This window comes from Crotalus tigris, unplaced genomic scaffold, assembly GCF_016545835.1.
Source record: "Crotalus tigris isolate CLP2741 ecotype Arizona unplaced genomic scaffold, ASM1654583v1 scf7180000017631.5181431, whole genome shotgun sequence".
In the NCBI taxonomy this organism is placed as follows: Eukaryota; Metazoa; Chordata; class Lepidosauria; order Squamata; family Viperidae; genus Crotalus; species Crotalus tigris.
This window is the reverse complement of record NW_024096525.1, coordinates 2,143,632-2,162,057: the sequence shown is the minus strand read 5'-3', so window position 1 is coordinate 2,162,057 and position 18,426 is coordinate 2,143,632. Positions and strand designations below refer to the sequence as shown.

At 41.5% G+C, this 18,426-nt stretch overlaps 1 protein-coding gene across 1 annotated transcript in view; it reads right to left on the bottom strand.

Annotated features, from left to right (window-relative positions):
• Positions 1 to 502: 502 nt before the first annotated feature.
• The window catches only part of BARX2 (BARX homeobox 2), a 41,606-nt gene continuing 23,682 nt past the window's right edge, over positions 503 to 18,426 (bottom strand). The window contains exons 2-4 of the mRNA XM_039334517.1: positions 12,291 to 12,588; positions 5,243 to 5,327; positions 503 to 3,512 (exon numbers count right to left, since the gene is read on the bottom strand). Coding sequence (XP_039190451.1) covers positions 3,264 to 3,512; positions 5,243 to 5,327; positions 12,291 to 12,588 — 632 coding nt within the window. The 3' untranslated portion in view covers positions 503 to 3,263. The remainder of the gene's footprint in view (positions 3,513 to 5,242; positions 5,328 to 12,290; positions 12,589 to 18,426) is intronic.

Sequence of the window (18,426 nt, the reverse complement as noted above, 5' to 3'; positions counted from 1 at the left end):
ACAAGTCATAAAAGGGCCAAGTTTGAAGACCCCTGCTTTATCTGATACCATCATCATTGTTTGGAGTTATCTGGCAAGCTGTAATACTCTTTTCAAGTACATGGGAATGCAGGCTATTAGTTATCTTCAGTCTCACTATAGCTATAGGTCATAGACTCATAGGACTGGAAGGGACATAAGTACGTATGAACACAAGCAGTGCTTTGCTGAATGAGATTGCTGGCCTATCTAGTCTACCAGTTTGTTCTTATAGTGCTAACCAACTGTACAAGGAAGCCCATGAGTCTTAACCTTCAGAGGCAGTCCACTGCCATCAAAGCCAATAGCCATTGATCCCCAGGACTTCCAGCAAATAGTCCAACCCCCCTTTTTAAAAGCTAATTAAGTTGATAGCCATCACCTCATATCAAAGTAACATAGAAAAGAGAGAGAGAGAGAGAGAGAGAGAGAGAGAGAGAGAGAGAGAGAGAGAGAGAGAGAGAGAGAGAGAGAGCAGATTCCATTGACTCTTTTATTTACACATTTTATTTTTAATTAAAAAATAAAGGTTATCTTGATACAGTTCTTTGCAGCATCTGGGCAAAATATGCACCCTTTAACAAGACTGTAGGAAACAAGATAGTTATTTAAACTTTGGCACACAGGACTGGAAAATAAAAGGCAATCCTCTCCTGCAAAGTTTTCTTCCCAGGTTCATGACTTGTTTTCCTGCTGATGTCAAGGATGGATGGTTCAGCCCTTCTCATCTGAAGAGCATTACTAAACAGGAGAAATGGCAACAACAACAACAACAACAACTGGAACTTTCCAAATCCAGTGGAAAGTGATGGGCAGAAAGACTCTCCCTGAGCTGATCTGAAATGATCTGATTATAGGACTTGGAGTCCACAAGTCTTAAAGTTGCCAAGGTTGGATACCCCTGATCTATATTGTTACGGTTTGAATGTTGGCTCCAGGGCCATCCACCAAGGGGTCAGGAACATCAAGATGGCAGTCCCAATGACTAGATCAAAGCCCCGCCCCTTCCTCATCTGCATCAGATGGGCAACCCGGTAAAATAAGGGCAGCTCTCAGACAGTTGTGCCTGCTCTCTTGATTCTTCTGTCAGTCCCAAGAACCCCCGGTCTGGTTCACAGGTATATTTTCTTTAAAAACTGGATTGCATCACAATAGCATGTCTATTTCTGGATCTCATTACTTAGAAAAATATGGTTAATTGAATTAGTGATGACATTTTTCCAACAAGTGAGCAATTACTGCCTCATTCTTATACAAAGAGAGGCTTGTGAGATTGGGCTGTTTCCAGTAATAACTACACTGACAAATTTCAGATCCCAGGAACTGACCTGATCTTTGTTTCAGCCATTTGCACATAGATTAAAAATTCAAATAACTCTGAAGCTACTGCCCTCACCAAAAATTTTAATACAGTCTTGGCACAAAGACATCAAAAATATTTGCAAGCCCTTCCCTCGAGGGAAACAAACATTTAAAAAATACAAATTGTGTGCAGGAACAAAGAACATTTTTAAAACAAGCTTTCAAATACCATTTGGATGCATGCCTTTGATGCATTGTTTAAAATGATGATTTCGTTTTTTTTTTAAAAAATGGAAGAAACTTACAAAGAAGAGAGCAACTGAGGCCAAAGGAAAACCCTAGTTGCTGCTCCTTAATATAAACTGGCCAGAGCTGAACGTATAAAGGGTAAACTGGCTTTTGATTATGGCAGCTTAAATTCTTAACAGTTCATTGCACAGATACCCTCGGGGAAATACTATATGCTGGTGTTTTGCTTGGAGCCCAATTTGCTCCCCTATTAATTTCCACTTCATTTCCAGGGTAATACAGTATTCCAGATGATTGAAGGGAAGATTTGCTGCAGAGATCCAGTAATGTTTTCTCTACTGAAAGAAACCATTAAACTGCATGCACTGGCATTCTGCTATACACATTGACTCAAGGGTTCTCTAGAAGAAATGAGTCAGCCTGGCAGTGATCCAGTTACGGAAGACTCTAGTGCAAGAACTTTTCAGGGCATACTTATGCCCAACTGGATCCCTTTTCAGTCTTCAATACCCCCACACAAGCCTCTTCTATTAAGTCAAACCTGGACCACAATCTAGATCAGGGGTCCCCAAATTTGGCCCTTTTATGACTTGTGGACCAACTCCCAGAATTCCTTAGCCAGGCATGTTGGCTGAGGAATTCTGAGAGTTGAAGTCCACAAGTCATAAAAGGGCCAAGTTTGAAGACCCCTGATCTAGATAGAGAGTACAAGGGGATTGGAGAATGCTATTATGTCACCTGCCTCTTGTTTTGCCTTTCTACTCAGAAAAGCAAGTTGAGTAAATGGCAAAGCTGGGTTGGCAGTATCCATTCAAACCTGCCACTGATCAACCCCAGAACACTTAGGGCCTTGACATGCTCCTCAAAATTCCAACCTCTGATGTTGATTTTGGTATTGCATGGAACAATATAATTTACTTACAATGCAATGGAGACAAAGAGTAGCCAGGATGGAACTATGCATATCAGCCATAGTTCTAGATTGCAACTTCAGCTTACTGAATATCTAAAAGCAGCCCCCCCCCCCCCGATCTCTGTTGACCAAATCAATATATTTGCTGTCAAGGGAGCTCTTCCTAGGACAGTTGTTTGTTCTCCCTTTCCTGGTGGCTTAAATGATCTTTTAAGGAATGAGCTCACCTGAGACTCACAATTTGAGAGCATCATTAATATTTCTTTTGACTGCCACCAGGCTCACTCACTGGCCAGCATAATGGTAGACCACTGACATCCCCTTGTTTTGAAGGGCCCATGAAAAATGCTTTGCATTGGCACTTTTACAAAATACAACAGTGGGAATCCTGTTCTCTCTGTCTTTGGTAGTTGCTGCTTAGAATCCATTTTAAAGCATCCTGAACAATTATAACAACAACAGCAATTATGGCAAGATAAAGAACCAGTATATTCAGCATGCTGAAGTCCTTAAAACACTTCTTCTCATGAAAGCATGAGGAGTTGACTCGCTTGGGTGTTTCGGAAGCTCCAATCTCTAAGCATGCAGTTTATTTGGAGAAAGATTCCAGGATATGTGTCGGGAAAGTGTATCCTTGACCCTGGGAGTCAAGAAATCATCCTGGTTAACATTGGATTTTCTCATCCAACTGTCACCTACCACACCGATTGATTTCTTAAGGCACAAGGTACAGGGAAATCCAGTTTATGCATTGTCCCCTGGGGAAGCTTTGAGATGGCTCTTAACTTGAGGTTGTCAGCCCTGGAGATGCCTCTGCTATGTGTTTAGGAGATCCATCGGTTTCTGAAAAGGAGCCCAACTGCTCCTTGGTCAACCCACAGTCTTCTTCTGATTGGCTTTCCTTCAAGACCTCTGGCTGAGTTTGGCTGCTCAACTTTTCTTCCGCTTCGATTTCCTCTGAGGTGGGAATGGAATTTTTCTTTGGGCGGCCTTTGGGTTTTGTGGGGGCCTCCTGTCCGCCTTTCAAGACCTGGAATAAAAATAAATGAAGCTGTTTATGGCTATACTGAGATCCTGCTGTCCAAGTTACAGAGAGGCGAATGGATCGATTTTGGCTTCTTTGTGTTGTCTCCATCTTAAGTTTATTTTGCTCTATACCCTACATTGGTTGGTGTTAAGAACCCCCTCCTCCCCATTATTAACAACATTTTGTGCATTTTTGCTTAATTTATACATGTGACAAGCCATTTCCCCTAATTCAGTGTTTCTCAACCTTGACAATTTTAAGGCATGTGGACTTCAACTCCCAGAATTCCACAGCCAGCATTGTTGGCTGTGGAATTCTGGGAGTTGAAGTCCACATGCCTTAAAATTGTCAAGGTTGAGAAACACTGCCCTAATTTATTACATGCTCACCTATTATTTTTCCTGATTCATACATTTATGGATAAAAATACCTATTTTATCGTTATTTTTGGGCAGGAGCAACTCGTGTTTTAATATATGCACTGTTGAATGAGAGGTGAGTCAGATGTGCAATTAAAAGCAAGTAGAAAACATTCTTCCTATGTCATGAACACTAGTCATTGGTATTCCAGGCAGCTCATTATTTTACATTTATTGATTTATTTATCACATCTCTATATCTCCTATCTCCATCCCATCATGCCATCCCCTCAAGTTCCCCTATTTTATCATGGTGTGAATTCTGGAGATGACAAACAAAAGACTAGAGTCAAAAATCACTAGAGACAAAAATCACACCAGTGCACAAAGCACAACTTCATATGTAATCCGGCATGGATTAACTGTAATATTGTTTCATATTGTGGACAAAATAAAGATTTCTTTGTCAAAGGCTAAACATCCTTAGGCCACAAAGACAGAAACTATACAAAGTCCTTGTCCAAACAAAAAAAAAATGATGAATCAATACACACAAATATTTACAAAACTCAGAGATGACTACAAGTTAGGGTTAAAAAAATAAGATGGGGCACTCAAAACTCAATCAAAGAGCCGAGGTGGTGCAGCAGTTAGAGTGCAGTACTGCAGGCCACTTTAGCTGACTGTGTTCAGCAGGTCAGCGGTTCAAATCTCACCGGCTCAAGGTTGACTCAGCCTTCCATCCTTCCGAGGTAGGTAAAATGAGGACCCAGATTGTGGGGGGCAATGTAAATATATATATATATATATATATATATATATATATATATATATATATATATATACATTGCTTATTGGTGTACACTGCTTAGAGAGTGCTTGCACTTAAAGCGGTATATAAGTCTCATAAATAAATAAATAAATCCATTTTTAGCTGTGTTTTACTAACAGGGCTTTGATATACCACTTTGATATTATGGTCACCATCTTGACTTTTTGACCATACCTTGTAAAGAACCCTGACGTCACTTATTTTTTTTGGGGGGAGGGGGAGTGGATAGACTTAATTATGGTTGCTAGAGACACCCTGAAATCAACTGATATATTTCTCAGGGTCAACTTCATTCCTGTTGAAGTCACTCAACTGACACTCAGTCTAGCCACTAGGACTCTCACTGAATTCTGTAAATCAGGGGTCCCCAACCCCCGGTCTGTGGACCAGTGCCAGGCTGCAGTATGTCAGCAACGGGTCCACACAAACAAGCAAAGCCCCATCTGCGGGATGCAGGCAGCACACAAAACCACGCACTCTCTGGTCTGTGGAAAAACCTTTTGGTGCTCAAAAGGTTGGAGGCCTCTGCCATAAATGCTTACCATTTTTTTCCATTTCATCCTGCGATTTTGATACCAGGTTTTCACTTGGAGTTGAGTGAGGCCGAGTGACTGAGCAAGATCCAGCCTAGAAGAGAAACTATCCAGATTAATGAACAAGAAGAAGCACGTGACATCATCATTCATTACAAGACTTGATTACACTGCAACTTATTGAAAGTGAGCAAATGGTTCATCCACACTGTTGTGTGGATCAAGAGACCAGCAGCTTAATCGGACATGATAGTGATTAGAGAAGACCCATGACTAATGATCAAACAAGAGCAACGATCACAATATTAGTCGTTGTAAGGTTTCTAAGCAAGTCACACCAAACTCAATAGGAAGTTAGTCTAAGAAAGCAAACAAAGGCCTGCGCTGTAAATTTGCTTTTTAAAAGTAAACATTTTAATTTGCTTAGGACTGTATTAACTAAACAGTTCTAGGCATTGGATTTTCTTCTCAGCAGGGATGCTGGGTACTATTTCTACAAGTTCTGCTTTCAGGTTACGTAAGGTCAGTTGGGTCGTGCCTGTTCAGAATTTTAAAAAAAATTGTTATGTTAAGACTGACCCTGTAAAAAAGGAATATGTAGCTTCCTCTGGTTCAGAATATAGAATAGAATAGAATGGAATGGAATGGAATAGAATAGAATAGAATAGAATAGAATAGAATAGAATAGAATAGAATAGAGCTGGAAGGGACCTTGGAGGTCTTCTAGTCCAGCCCCCTGCTCAAGCAGGAGAACCTATACTGTCTCAGACAGGTGAATGTCCAGTCTCCTCTTAAAAATCTCCAGTGATGGAGCACCCACGATTTCTAGGGGTAAGCTGTTCCACTGGTTGATTGTCCTCACTGTCAGGAAGTTTCTCCTCAATTCCATGTTGTTTCTCTCTTTGGTCAATTTCCAACCATTGTTTCCCCTCCTTCCATCTGGTGCTTTGGTGAACAACCTGCCCCCCTCTGCCTTGTGGCAGCCTCTCAGATACTGGAACACTGCTATCTTGTCTCCTCTATGTCTTCTAGCTGCACTAGATGTTATGTGGCGTGCTGAGAGTCACGCTGCAGAACTGAATGAAGCCAGAGTCCATCCTGAAGAGAGCATCAGGAGTTTCAAATGGTATTTGAAGCAACTGAAAAAAATACGGCATCTATTTTTCCCTTTAATTCCTCTCAAGATAATGTTTTGGCCCCAGCTGTTCTACTGGGGGGGGGAGAGGCTCTAAGAAGCCATAAATCTAATAGGTGAGCCTGCCACTTTAAATATGTTTATCTCCATTATAAAAACCTTTAAGACAAAAATAGGAAAAAATATTTTTCCCTGCTGGGCAAACTGGAGTATTACATGATCCACTAAAGAAAAAAAAAGAAAAGAAAGCTGGACAGTATCTACCAAATCAAGTGTAAAATTGGTGGACAAAGTCAAGTTCTTTATTGCACGTTCACAAGTCAGATGAGCTGCCTAAACAGGAAATATCTTCATCCCAGTTGTGAGAAACTGGGGATTAAAATGTTTGATCTACTGTCTCTCGGAGATCTGGCCAAGGGCAACCAATTAATTCTTTCTTTTTAGAAATAGGAAACTAGTGTGGCTGAGAAATGTTAAAGCAAGAATAGTTATGGCAGAAGATTTTTATTTTGCTTTCCCAAAGTAAAACTTCTGGAGTTGGACAACTTGGCTGAGCCATTGATGATTATAAAGATCTACAAGAATACCTTGTTCTACTTTCTGCTTTCCCCTTCTTTTCACTGCTTTTAAGCCCAGCACCATCTTTCCTAACATGACAAATAGCAGAAGGTATTCCCCTAACATCAGAACTGTATTTACCTAATCATTCCTTCAGAGCTGGAATTTCAGAGTGAAGCTCATTCACTTGAATGAAACTTGCTGGTACTGCTCATGAGTTATGCTTTTTCCATGATTAATATTAGTGAACTGGAACACAAACAGTGTGGAGGCAACATAAACAAACATGATGCACCTTGTCTTGTTTCACGCACTAGCAGTTGCATAATGAATGGTTTTGAATTAGTTCAAAATTTTCCAACCAATTTTTTTTCTTAAGATGCCTTTCCCAGCATAAACAATACACTCTGTCCCTAGATTGCAGTTGTGGAACAGTGGCGGAAGTATTTGTACTTTGTTTGGAAACAAGTGACTATGTATATAGGCTGAGTTCATACAATTTGGCATGCTGGGTTAACAAAACACAGTGTACTGCTCGCCACTTAATAGGCTATGTCCAAACAAAGGTATCATATTATAGCCGTGGTGGTGAACCTGTGGCACGCGGAGCCCTCTCTGTGGGCACGCGCACCATTGCCCCCAGTCCTAGGTCTTCAGCTGGGTTTTATAAAACCTTTTCGCTTTGGGCCTCCACCACCATGTGCAAAAAAAAAAAAAAAAAAAAAAAAGGTTCAATCAATCAATCAATTTCAACTTCTCGCAAGAAAAAAAAAGATCTCGCAAAGTTGGAATTGATTAATTGAACTTTTTAGTCCCACCCAGTCTGCCGTTACCATCTCAGTCACACCCACCCAATGGGCCACACCCACCTGGCACCTGATGATACATAAGTGGGTTTTGGGCTGCAGTTTGGGCACTCGGTCTCTAAAAGGTTCGCCATCACTGTATTATAGCTTAATGTGATGACCTGGTTCCTACAACATGCTAAGACAATGAAGGGCTCCCATACCTTGATGAACAGAGACCATCAAACACATTTGGTCTAATATAACAAATTGGATGAACCCAACTGAAAAATCTTGTAAGGGATCAGATCATGGGAAGTTGCTAGGAGCATGGTGGAGCTTGTACAGATTGTGAGTTTAGCAAGTCCACGTTCAAGACCCGAGTGCTGCCATGGGCCAGGGCGAGCGCTCGTCCTTCACTCCAGCTCCTGCCAAGGACATGAAAGGAACCCCCAATAATGATAATTGGATAATGATGATAATGGCTAAAAGGATAATGGTGATGTCACTGGCTAATCCTATCAATCCAAAAGCACCTCAGTGCTTCTGACACAAGTGCAATGTGATGGGAAGTCACTTACATTGAACTAGAACAGGGTCCCAATCAGTTTGAGCAAAGAATCTAAAAACCTTCCAGCTCTTTGGGGTTTTATCAACCTGTCATTACAAGCAATGGTGAGAGATTTTATCTATCATCCACAACTGAAAGTGCCCCTTCAAATCATATTTATTTTGTTTTTCAGCTATCCAAGGCTGCAGAGGACATAGAGAAGAAACAATGGTGTCATCTATCAAAGGCTTACTGCCCTTATTTTTAACTTCTCCACAAAGCAGAAAAATCCTAGTCCTGTGATTGGGTGGTATGATTTTATGGGTTTCCTGGGGCTCACCACAATTTTCTCCTTATCCATGAATGTCCATGCAATCCTTGTTTGAAATCCCCTATGCTAGCAACCCATAGGCTTATATCTTAGGGCAGCGAGATTCATCAAGACGTTATTTTCAGAATCTCCAACCCCTCATCATTTTATTGCCCAGAAAATATTCTGAGAAATTGGATACCACAATGTACTATCCCTTTTATGGTGGAAAGGAGAGGCCTTTTGACAAAGTACATGTGCCCCTTCCTTATCAAATAAACAAATAGATTTCCAAGTTTTCACGTATTAGGGGCGAGTCTCCCCCATTCCATTGCCAAAGGGAAATGTATCAGATCAATCTTCTTGGGCCAGATAATACATGCCTATCATGGCTAGACTGCCTGTAACCCTTTTGGGTTGCTGGCCTGTGGAAAACTACTGATGGCTGCCTAGGAAACAGAAGCAACAAACACAAAGAGTGAGGCATAAAGCCGCTAAAATTGCCCTTGCACATCGGGCTTAGTCATGTACGATGCTGAGCAATATTAACACCAGCCAATTCAAAGAGCAGTAGTAGCCTGAAAATGTGATCAAGAGGCCTGTGGCTGATAGGCTCTTGGGAATTACAGTATAGGCCATTGAGAATTACAGGGAACTTGGGAATTACAGTTCAACAAGATCTAAAAAGAGCACGCTTCTTCACTATAATGTTTAAGGCCAGGCAAAGATTTGGAGATAGTTAGGATATTGTCAGGTGCAAGCAACCCCACACAGGATAGGTTCAAATTGACCATTTTATTGTAGTCTACCTATAGTACAAGAATCTCCCCAGACTGCTTGTGGGAACAAAGAGATAAGCTTCTTGAACTTCAGGGGAAGATCAGGCTTATGCCTCTTGTGGCTGAGCAAGGATTCAAGGCTAGTTCCCGCTTGATAGCAATAGCAGAAGCACTTAGACTTATATACCACCCCATAGTACTTTCACAGCACTCTCTGGGTAGTTTACAATGTCAGCCTCTTGCCCCCAACAATCAGGGTCCTCATTTTACAAACTTGGAAGGATGGAAGGCTGAGTCAACCTTGAACCCTATCAGGATCGAACTCCTGGCTGTGGACAGAGTGAGCCTGCAATACTGCAGTTTAACCACTGAGCCACCAGTCCTCTTGATCCCTCTTCCTTGCTGGCTGGGAGTTCCCCAACGGATATAAAGTCAAACTATGGCATTGCTATTATCTGTACAAGCTAGATGAATGTGACTTCCTTCTTTGATACAGTTGATTCTTCTTTAAAACTAATTAAAATTATGCTCCATTCAGACGGCTTTCCTTCCACCAACAAGGGTTAGGGTTAGGGTTAGAGTTAGGGTTAGGGTAACAAAGGCAATGGACTAAACCCTTCATGTTCTGAATTTCAGGATCCAGAACCCAATCTAGAATGAAACTCCCACACTTTTAATTCTACTTTTTGTTCCGTCATTAATTCTGGGATTCTTGTTACATGATGATGATCAAACAACAGTGAAAACCAAGAGCTGGTTTCCTTCTCCACACCGGCTCCTATTTGCTATCTGCTGATTGCATATTTGCTCTCAGCTAGTGGAAATAATTTGATTCTCCCTTTCATAGGAAACAAGCTTCTAAGTATCCCTGCCCATAAATCTATGCTGGCAAGTATGCACGTATCCAACACACTCACAGCCTGGTATGTGTTTTCCACTGATATGATCTATTCATGTAGCCTTTGATTCTAAGGGAAGGGTGCTTTGAAATCTGATCCGATTATGTGTCCGAGCCTTCAGACAAGAGCAGGCTCATCTTCACATGCTTAGGAACTATCATGGTCCACTCAGCACCTGAACAGCTGAGAGGAGCAGGGCTTAGGGACCCCACTCTGTTATGGCTGGAAAGACAGCCTCATCTTCAATGCTTGCTTGAGAAACAGACTAAACTCTGCCTGGGATTTCCTTTCTGAAGTGGTGATATGATGAGGCCAAAATGGTGTCTGGTTTTAGAAGGTTAAAACTAGGTATTTTGAATTTTAAAGCATCTGCCTGATTAGTCTTTTCTCCCCTCCATAACATATAAAGTAGCTCGCTCTGTCTTTCAAGGCTGCTAACAATTGTTGTTAGGGGATAATTTTGTGTGGTTCGTTTTTATTGGTCATTTTTATTGGTTTTATTTATTGGTCATTTTATGGATTCATTTTATTGGTCAGTGACTGGAATAAAGTTCTTTCGCTCTAGCCTTCAAACACAAATCACTATTCCTGCCAGGATACATTGCTCTGCTTGAATTAATCTAAATCTAAAACTTCTGAATGTCTTTTTTTCAAATGGTAAATGTAGAAGCTATTTCCCCTTTTACTGTTAAAAATGTAACTGAGACAAAAAAACATTCTCCTTCTATGTTAGTTGTTACCCACATGTCCCTTAGCTGGCCCTACCCATTAACCATTTGGGACTCTCATCAAAGATAACAGAAAATTAATGGTGCAGGGTCAGGTCCCTATCCAATCTCCTCCCTTTGAGAACAGAGTTGTGTATGCAATTGGAATAAGGAGAGGATCTTAATCTGTTCGTAGGAATGTTTAAACAGCCACTGTTTTGAACAGCCCCATAATTTGTGGATTACATGAGTATCCAAGAAAGTAAAAGATAATTCTCGTTTTGCAAATCCTGGCTCTTCTAGGCTCCAGTATATGGGACTTTGAGGAGTAACTGTCTCAAAATCTTCAGTCAAGTACTGACAATAGGGACTCCTACCACTAGAGAGAAAAGGGGTAAATAGCAGTAGCACTTAGACTTCTATACCACTTCACAGTGCTTTGTGGCCCTCTCTAAGTGGTTTACTTAGTTGGCTTGTTGCCCCCAACAATCTGGGTCCTTATTTTACTGACCTCAGAAGGATGGAAGACTTCCTTTTCTTCCAATTGTCTTAGACTTTGTAGAAGGATCTTTTATTACTATAATCACAATTTAGCCTTCACCCACTCGTTATTTTGAATGATCTAACATAGAGTAGTAGTCAAAGCTCTCTATAAGTATATTATAACAATCTGGCTCATGCAGGATTTCTGCTGCCTTCTTAAAGGCCACTAAGTCTCACTTCACAAAGAGAAACTTCTAATACTGGCGTCCAATGCCACCATACATACTAGTCCTCAAGGCACAACTGAATCTTGAGTTCAATCCACTTTCAAAGATTGTCCAAAGCTGGAGTATTCAGAAGACAATTTTACCATGCTGAGACTGCAGAAGTGATTGGTGGGTGAGTTCCTAAAGTGGAACTTGACACAGGCATATCCTTCTCAATAGCAACTTGCTCTTAGAACCCTGCTAGTGCAGAAATCAAAACCTAAATGACCTCAATATGCTTTAGATCAGGGGTCTTCAAACTTGGCCCTTGTATGACTTGTGGACTTCAACTCCCAGAATTCCTCAGCCAGCATGCCTGGCTGAGGAATTCTGGGAGTTGAAGTTCACAAGTCATACAAGGGCCAAGTTTGAAGACCCCTGCTTTAGATTCTAAGTCCTGTGCTCCCTTGCTCTGCCCATGCTGGCTGAGGTTGACAGGAGTAGAAATCCAAGACATTTTAAAAGCGCCAGGTTGCCCATCAAGGCATCAATGGCTTCTTTTTATCACAAACCAGTTGGGTTGCCCTCTCACTCACTCATTCACTCACTCATTCACTCACCCGACCCAATCTTTCCTCAACCAACCTGTCTGGGGTGGACAGGTACTTCTGCTTTTGGAATTTCTTCTCTAGTCCCATCAGCTGCAACTCTGTGAAGATGGTCCGGCTGCGGCGAGGCTTTTTCAAGGGGAGGGTGGGCTGCTCTGTCTCGGATTCACTGCTTCCATGAGTTTCGTTGGCTTGGGTCTCTGAACAGGTGCCCGCCGAAGGTGGGAGTGGTGAGAGAACCCTAGAGGTGGTCACTGCAGGAATGAAGTGAGAGACGGCTGAAGGCTGTCTGGTGATGACAGAGATGAGTGGATAAGCCCGAAGAGAAGAGGGACCTGGGAAATAAGCATCAGAAAGAAAGGTGTTACTGAGAGAAGTCCCAGCTCTACTTTGAGGAAGATTTGATTAACACATAGTACAGTGGTCCCCAACTTTTTGGGCACCAGGGACCGGTTCTGTGGAGAGAGGTTTTTCCATGTGTGGTTTTGTGTTGCCTGCATCCCACGGATGGGGCTTTGCTTGTTTGTGCCGACCGGTTGCTGGCATGCTGTGGCCTGGTACTGGTTCACGGACTGGGGGTTGGGGACCCCTGTCATAGTACATAGTAGATACGATAAGTACATAGATTGGGACCACCAAAGACAGGGTAGAGGCAATCCTTCTTTTCAGCACCTTCGTTTCCCTTCTTTCATTTTAAAAACCATGTTCCAGACACAGCAGCAAGCTTTAAGTCATTACCTACAGCAGTGGTTCTCAACCTGTGGGTCAGGACCCCATTTGGGGTCAAACGACCATTTCACAGGGGTCGCCAAACAACGCAGTCCGCCACTTTTTCCCCCTTTTCCTTAGCTGTGCTACTCCCTTTTATTCTATTGGCTTTTGAAAGCCAATAGAATAGACTCTCTTGAATAGAGTCTAATTCTATTGGCTTTCAAAAGCCAATAGGAATTGTCCAGGCTGTCTCTGCCCTGCTGAGCCCGCCAAAAGTCCCATTCTGCAAATGGTGCTGCAGCCGTTGAGTAGTCCTTGACTTAGACCAGTTGAGTAGTCCTTGACTTACGACCGGTTGGGGGTCGCGGCATTAAAAAGGTTGAGAACCACTGACCTACAGGCACCAATTGATTGGGGTGGTGTTGGAAAAGAGAGGGTTTTATGAGGACAAGAAAGGTGATTTTTCTCCTCCCTGTCCAATGTCCTCAGTCTTGAATGGATCACCATGTGTTTTCAATCAAATGTATAAAATCATAAACCTGCAACAGGAAGATATGCAGATTGCGTGTGATCTAGTTACGGCCTAGGCAGCTCTTCTAGCCTCCAAAATGCCCCTTGCTCTGATTTTCATCCTTCAACTCCTTGGGAATTAGCACTGGAAGAGCCAAGGAACAGAGCATTAAGGCATGGCTGGCAGTCACCTTCTTACAAGCGGGAAAGAAGAATTTATGACTTCAAGAAATTCATCTATAGCACTGAAGGTAAAGAAGTTTTAGTGGAATGATCATAAACCTCGTTTTTTCCCCCTTAATTTAAAAAGAAATTTACCATTTATTGGCAAGCATAGCCAGCTTCACAAATCAACACAATGGAGGCTATTATGAAATAAATATAATTTACCTTACGGTGCTAGAGAAGAAGCTGCAATTGTCTGTAGAGGTTTAAGAGGGCATTGCCTCCATTGGAAGTTTGGACAGATCAATTTATTTTTTGTCTGGACTTGTTTGGCATATCTTTGCTGAAAAATTCAGCATTTCTAAAGCCTGTTATAAATGGCCATTGTTTTTGTTTGCACTTCTCACATTTTTATGCATTTGATACTTGAAAAACTTTGGTTATCTGGAGCGTTCTTTATTCTGGAATATCTACCTTTAATGAATGTCGGTATGTTTTCTGAATAAAAGGAGAATTAAAAACCCATGACAGAAAGGTTTTGGCCCAAGTATTTAGAGCCACGAGTGTCAACCAAGTCAATGTGTTTAAAACACAAGCCAAAAACATTCACAAGTGTGTGTTTGTGCATATGTAAGCTGGTATACTTTCCACTTTACTTAAGCACAAATGCTTGCAAATAAGTAAAACATTGCTAATTTTTAATTATGTTGAAGGAGAAAACATGGCAGCAGGGTCAACATCGCAAAGAAACAGCATAGCTTACTTAAACGCTTTTTGCAATCATGATTTCTTCCACAATTTTCAAGCAAACTGCAAAAGCCATTAAAAAATAGTAAACCAATAACACTCCAAAACTATACTCAAACACACAACCACACGCACACAAAGTCTGGAAGATTGAAATCATTATAGGGAAGCATTCTTTAGCAAGGTCTTTCTTCTCGGCATATTAAAGTTGTTGGGCTAATGGTTCCTATTTGGGTGGGATTCAGAGACAAGAATGCCCTGGGTGACTGCAGTTTGGGAGAGTCAAACATGGTTTAAGAAAAGGGCAGCGAGTAGAAACATCAACATCAACTCACTGGGGAAATGAAAAGTAACAAGCTTCTCTGATAGCCGACATAGGTAAAAAGTTATGCTGGATCCAAAAAATAAATCTGGTTTTTCCTAACCTTTGTCTTTCAATTTCATGAAAAAGGAAGTGCTTCTGCTTTTTTTGAGGGGGGGGGAGGCTCCCAAGGAGAAGAACAGTTTTGTTGAAGTTGCCATATCTTAGGGTGTAAGGTGTGCTCAAATCAACTGGCTGCCAGTTGCCATGTTGTAACTGAAATCTGAACTCTCTTTTCTCTCCTTGGCCCAGTCTCCCCCAACGTCGTAGTTTTATCTCAGTCTATTTTGGGTACCACCTTGGAGATATTTTCTCAAAAGGCTTTGAAGATTATGGTTCCCACAAGTGCCTTCTTCTGCTTTGGTTGTAAATCTGAATAGTTCAGCTGGTAGTAAGAAGGAATTTGTTGTGTCCCATCCTTTAGGGTGGGGAGTGTAACTGAAACTGCAGGAGGGCCATGGAGGGTGGAGAAGAAACTTCTGCAGAGGTTTGCAGTACTATGGCAACAAGGAAAAGATAGTGTGCTGTCAGTGGCGTGGTGAGTGATGAAGTCAGTGACAGAGCAGTACATAGGGCACCTCCTTGTCCTATCATTGCCCTGAAGCAAGGCATTGGTAGCCATGAATGAGAAGACTCTTCTTCAGCTACATTCCTCTTTAGAACATCATCATAAAGCTGAAAAGGACCTTTGAGGTCTTCTAGTCCAGTCCCCTGTAACAGCAAGAAACCTTATAACTGTCCCAGTCAAATGGTTATTCGGCTTATTTTCAAAAACCTCCAGTGATGGAGCACCCACAACTCTGGGAGACAAGCTATTCCATTGATTAATTGTTCTGACTGTCAGGAAAGTTCTCCTTACTTCTAAGTTGGATCATTCTTTAAAAATAGAGTAGAGTAGAGTAGAGTAGAGTAGAGTAGAGTAGAGTAGAGTAGAGTAGAGTAGTAGAATAGAGTAGAGTAGAGTAGAGTAGAGTAGAGTAGAACTGGAAGGGATCTTGGAGGTCTTCTAGTCCAGCCCTCTGCTCAAGCAGGAGAATCTATACCATTACTTCTTATGCTGCCCTAAGATGCTTTGGAGAATAAATCAAAACCCTCCTCCTTATGACAGCCCCTCAAATACTGGAAACAGCTATCATGTCCCCCGCCCACAAACCTCAATCCTGCTCTATGGTTGGCTAAACAGATCTAGTTCCTTAGCTGTTCGCTGTACAATTTAGCCTCCGCACCCCTTATTTTTGTTGCTCTTCTTTGCACACTTTCTTATTTTTTTTATTTTTACTCTTTACTATTTCCTCCTTTAGGAGAAGGTCACATTCTAGGCAGCGCAAATACTTTTGATCAGATTGCATTTGTTCAGACGTTTTCTCTTCACTGATTCGGTTCTAGCCTGAAAGCCAGCCAATTTGGTGGACAATCATGGACTTTCTGTAGGACACACGTTCTTTGTCCAGCCCTTTCCAGAATCTGCAGAGAACCCCCAGATCTTTGCCAACCCTGAGTTAGAAGGACTCATGTTTCTGAGCAATGTAAAGTCATTTAACATTTCTGTGTTTTTAAACTCATAAACACAAAAAAAAAAGTGGAAAAACCTTAGGGCTGCCTTTCCAGTTAAAAGGAAAACAATTTAAAAAAAAAAAAAAAAAAAGCTAAACAATTAACCAAGCTCGGCAGATAAGAAGTTGACCATAAGCTCAGATGACCCCAGTTCTATTCTGAGTTCTGACTCATAGCATGACCTTTAACAAGTCACTTACCTTCCCCATCTCCATTTCATTTTCTGGCATCTCAATCCTCAAAATGCTGACTTGCAAATAAATCCCATTAATTGGGGGGCGGGAATCATTGTTGTCATCGATGCTCATCAATGTACAGGTAATCCTCAGTTTATGACCACAATGGGGACTAGAATTTCTGGTGCTAAGCAAGGCAAGGATGAGGTGAGCCACACCCAATTGTATGATCTTTTTGGCTGTGCTAATGAATCTGGTTTCTCCCACTGACTTTGCCTATCGGAAGCCAGTTGGGAAAATCACAAAGGGTGATCCCCTGACTCCGGGATAATGCAATTGTCATAAATGCACCCAGAGTTTGGTCTTTGCAGGGATACTCTGATGGTCATAAGTGCAAGACTTGGTGGTGACTCACTTTTTTTCCCGTGCGTGCCGTTGTGACTTTGAACGGTCGCCAAATGAATGATCGTAAGCCAAGGACTACTTGCACGCTATTCTCGGCAATTTTGACAATCAACCTGCAAAGCAGGTTAATGCTGTCATCCTATCATGGGGACTTTTAGTTCTCTCTTTCAACATGAGGAGTTTCTCTTTTTCTTTTTGTAGGTTGAAAGAAACAGCTGAAAGTTCTCCTTAAAGGATGGGGGGAGGGGCTACAAGGTGTTCCAGCCTTGCTCCTTCCCTTCAGATCTCCCTAGGCAGTCAGGGGAGCCTTGTAGGAAAGTGCAGTTGCATTTCTTGAACCCTGTTAAGGATGATTTACAGGAGCAGAAGCTCTGCACAAGCAAGGAAGCTCATGTGAGTCATACTGTTTTGCACTGAGCTGAAGGTAATCAGATCTGTTCCATCAGCAGGACAAGACTGGAGGTGGAAAGAACAAGATTTACAAGGATCCCTGACTCCTTCCTTCGGTGGCTTTTGGAATGTCTCAAAGGGAATAACTGAATTGATTTGCCAAAGCCCACTTAAGTGAGTTCCTGGCTAGGATGAGATTTGAAAGATAAACTTCTGGGTATAAGAGTCCCCCATTAACACCACCAGGGCAATAATTTTGAGAAACTAGAAAAGTAATCATGTTAACAATTGGATTCAAGAGACATGTGACTCATCTGTGGCTGAAAAAGCAATGTCATCTGTGAATCCAAATTGACCCAACATGTTTTTAGTTGATAGTTTTTAGTTTTTAGCATAGATTTTGGTTGATAATGTTGGAGAATCATAATTCCCCCCCTAAAATAAATTTAGAAACCTGTTTGACATTTGATATGTTTGTTTGGAGAAGGGGGAATAAATGTTTATACTTGAGTTGTAGCTGTGATATATAGATAGATAGATAGATAGATAGATAGATAGATAGATAGATAGATAGATAGATAGATGGATGGATGGATGGATGGATGGATGGATGGATGGATGGATGGATGGATGGATAGCATAGACAGATACAATTAGCCAAGTTTTTGTTCCAGGCAAAACTTGGCTAAATCTTTTTTTGGAACAAAAGTAAAGAGAAGGAAAGATTTATGGGCTGGCGGCTTGCTGGCATGTCAGCTTCGCTGGGAGGCAGAAATGAGATCTTGGATGAGTGAACACTGTCTAAGGTGATGGAGGAAGAAAAATAAATAATAAGAAAAAAATAAATGAGCTGGCAATGGAAGAGCTCTTCTCTGCTGGCTGGAGACAAAAATAAAACAAAAACATAGAAACAACTTTTTTGCCCCTTTCTGGCTGCAGGTATGCACAGATTCCTAATTCGTGACTGCCACTGCCTCTGTCCAAACCTTTTCATTCTAGGAAATGGATCCTTCACCCAATCCAGAAGTAGTGGAGAAATCTTATGTGCATTTGGCCTTTTTATTGTGAAATAGTTATTTTTTTTAAAAAAAATAACCTGCTGTTCAAAATGCATTGTGAATACTGTTCAACGCTGCAAATTAGATTGTAGTTAA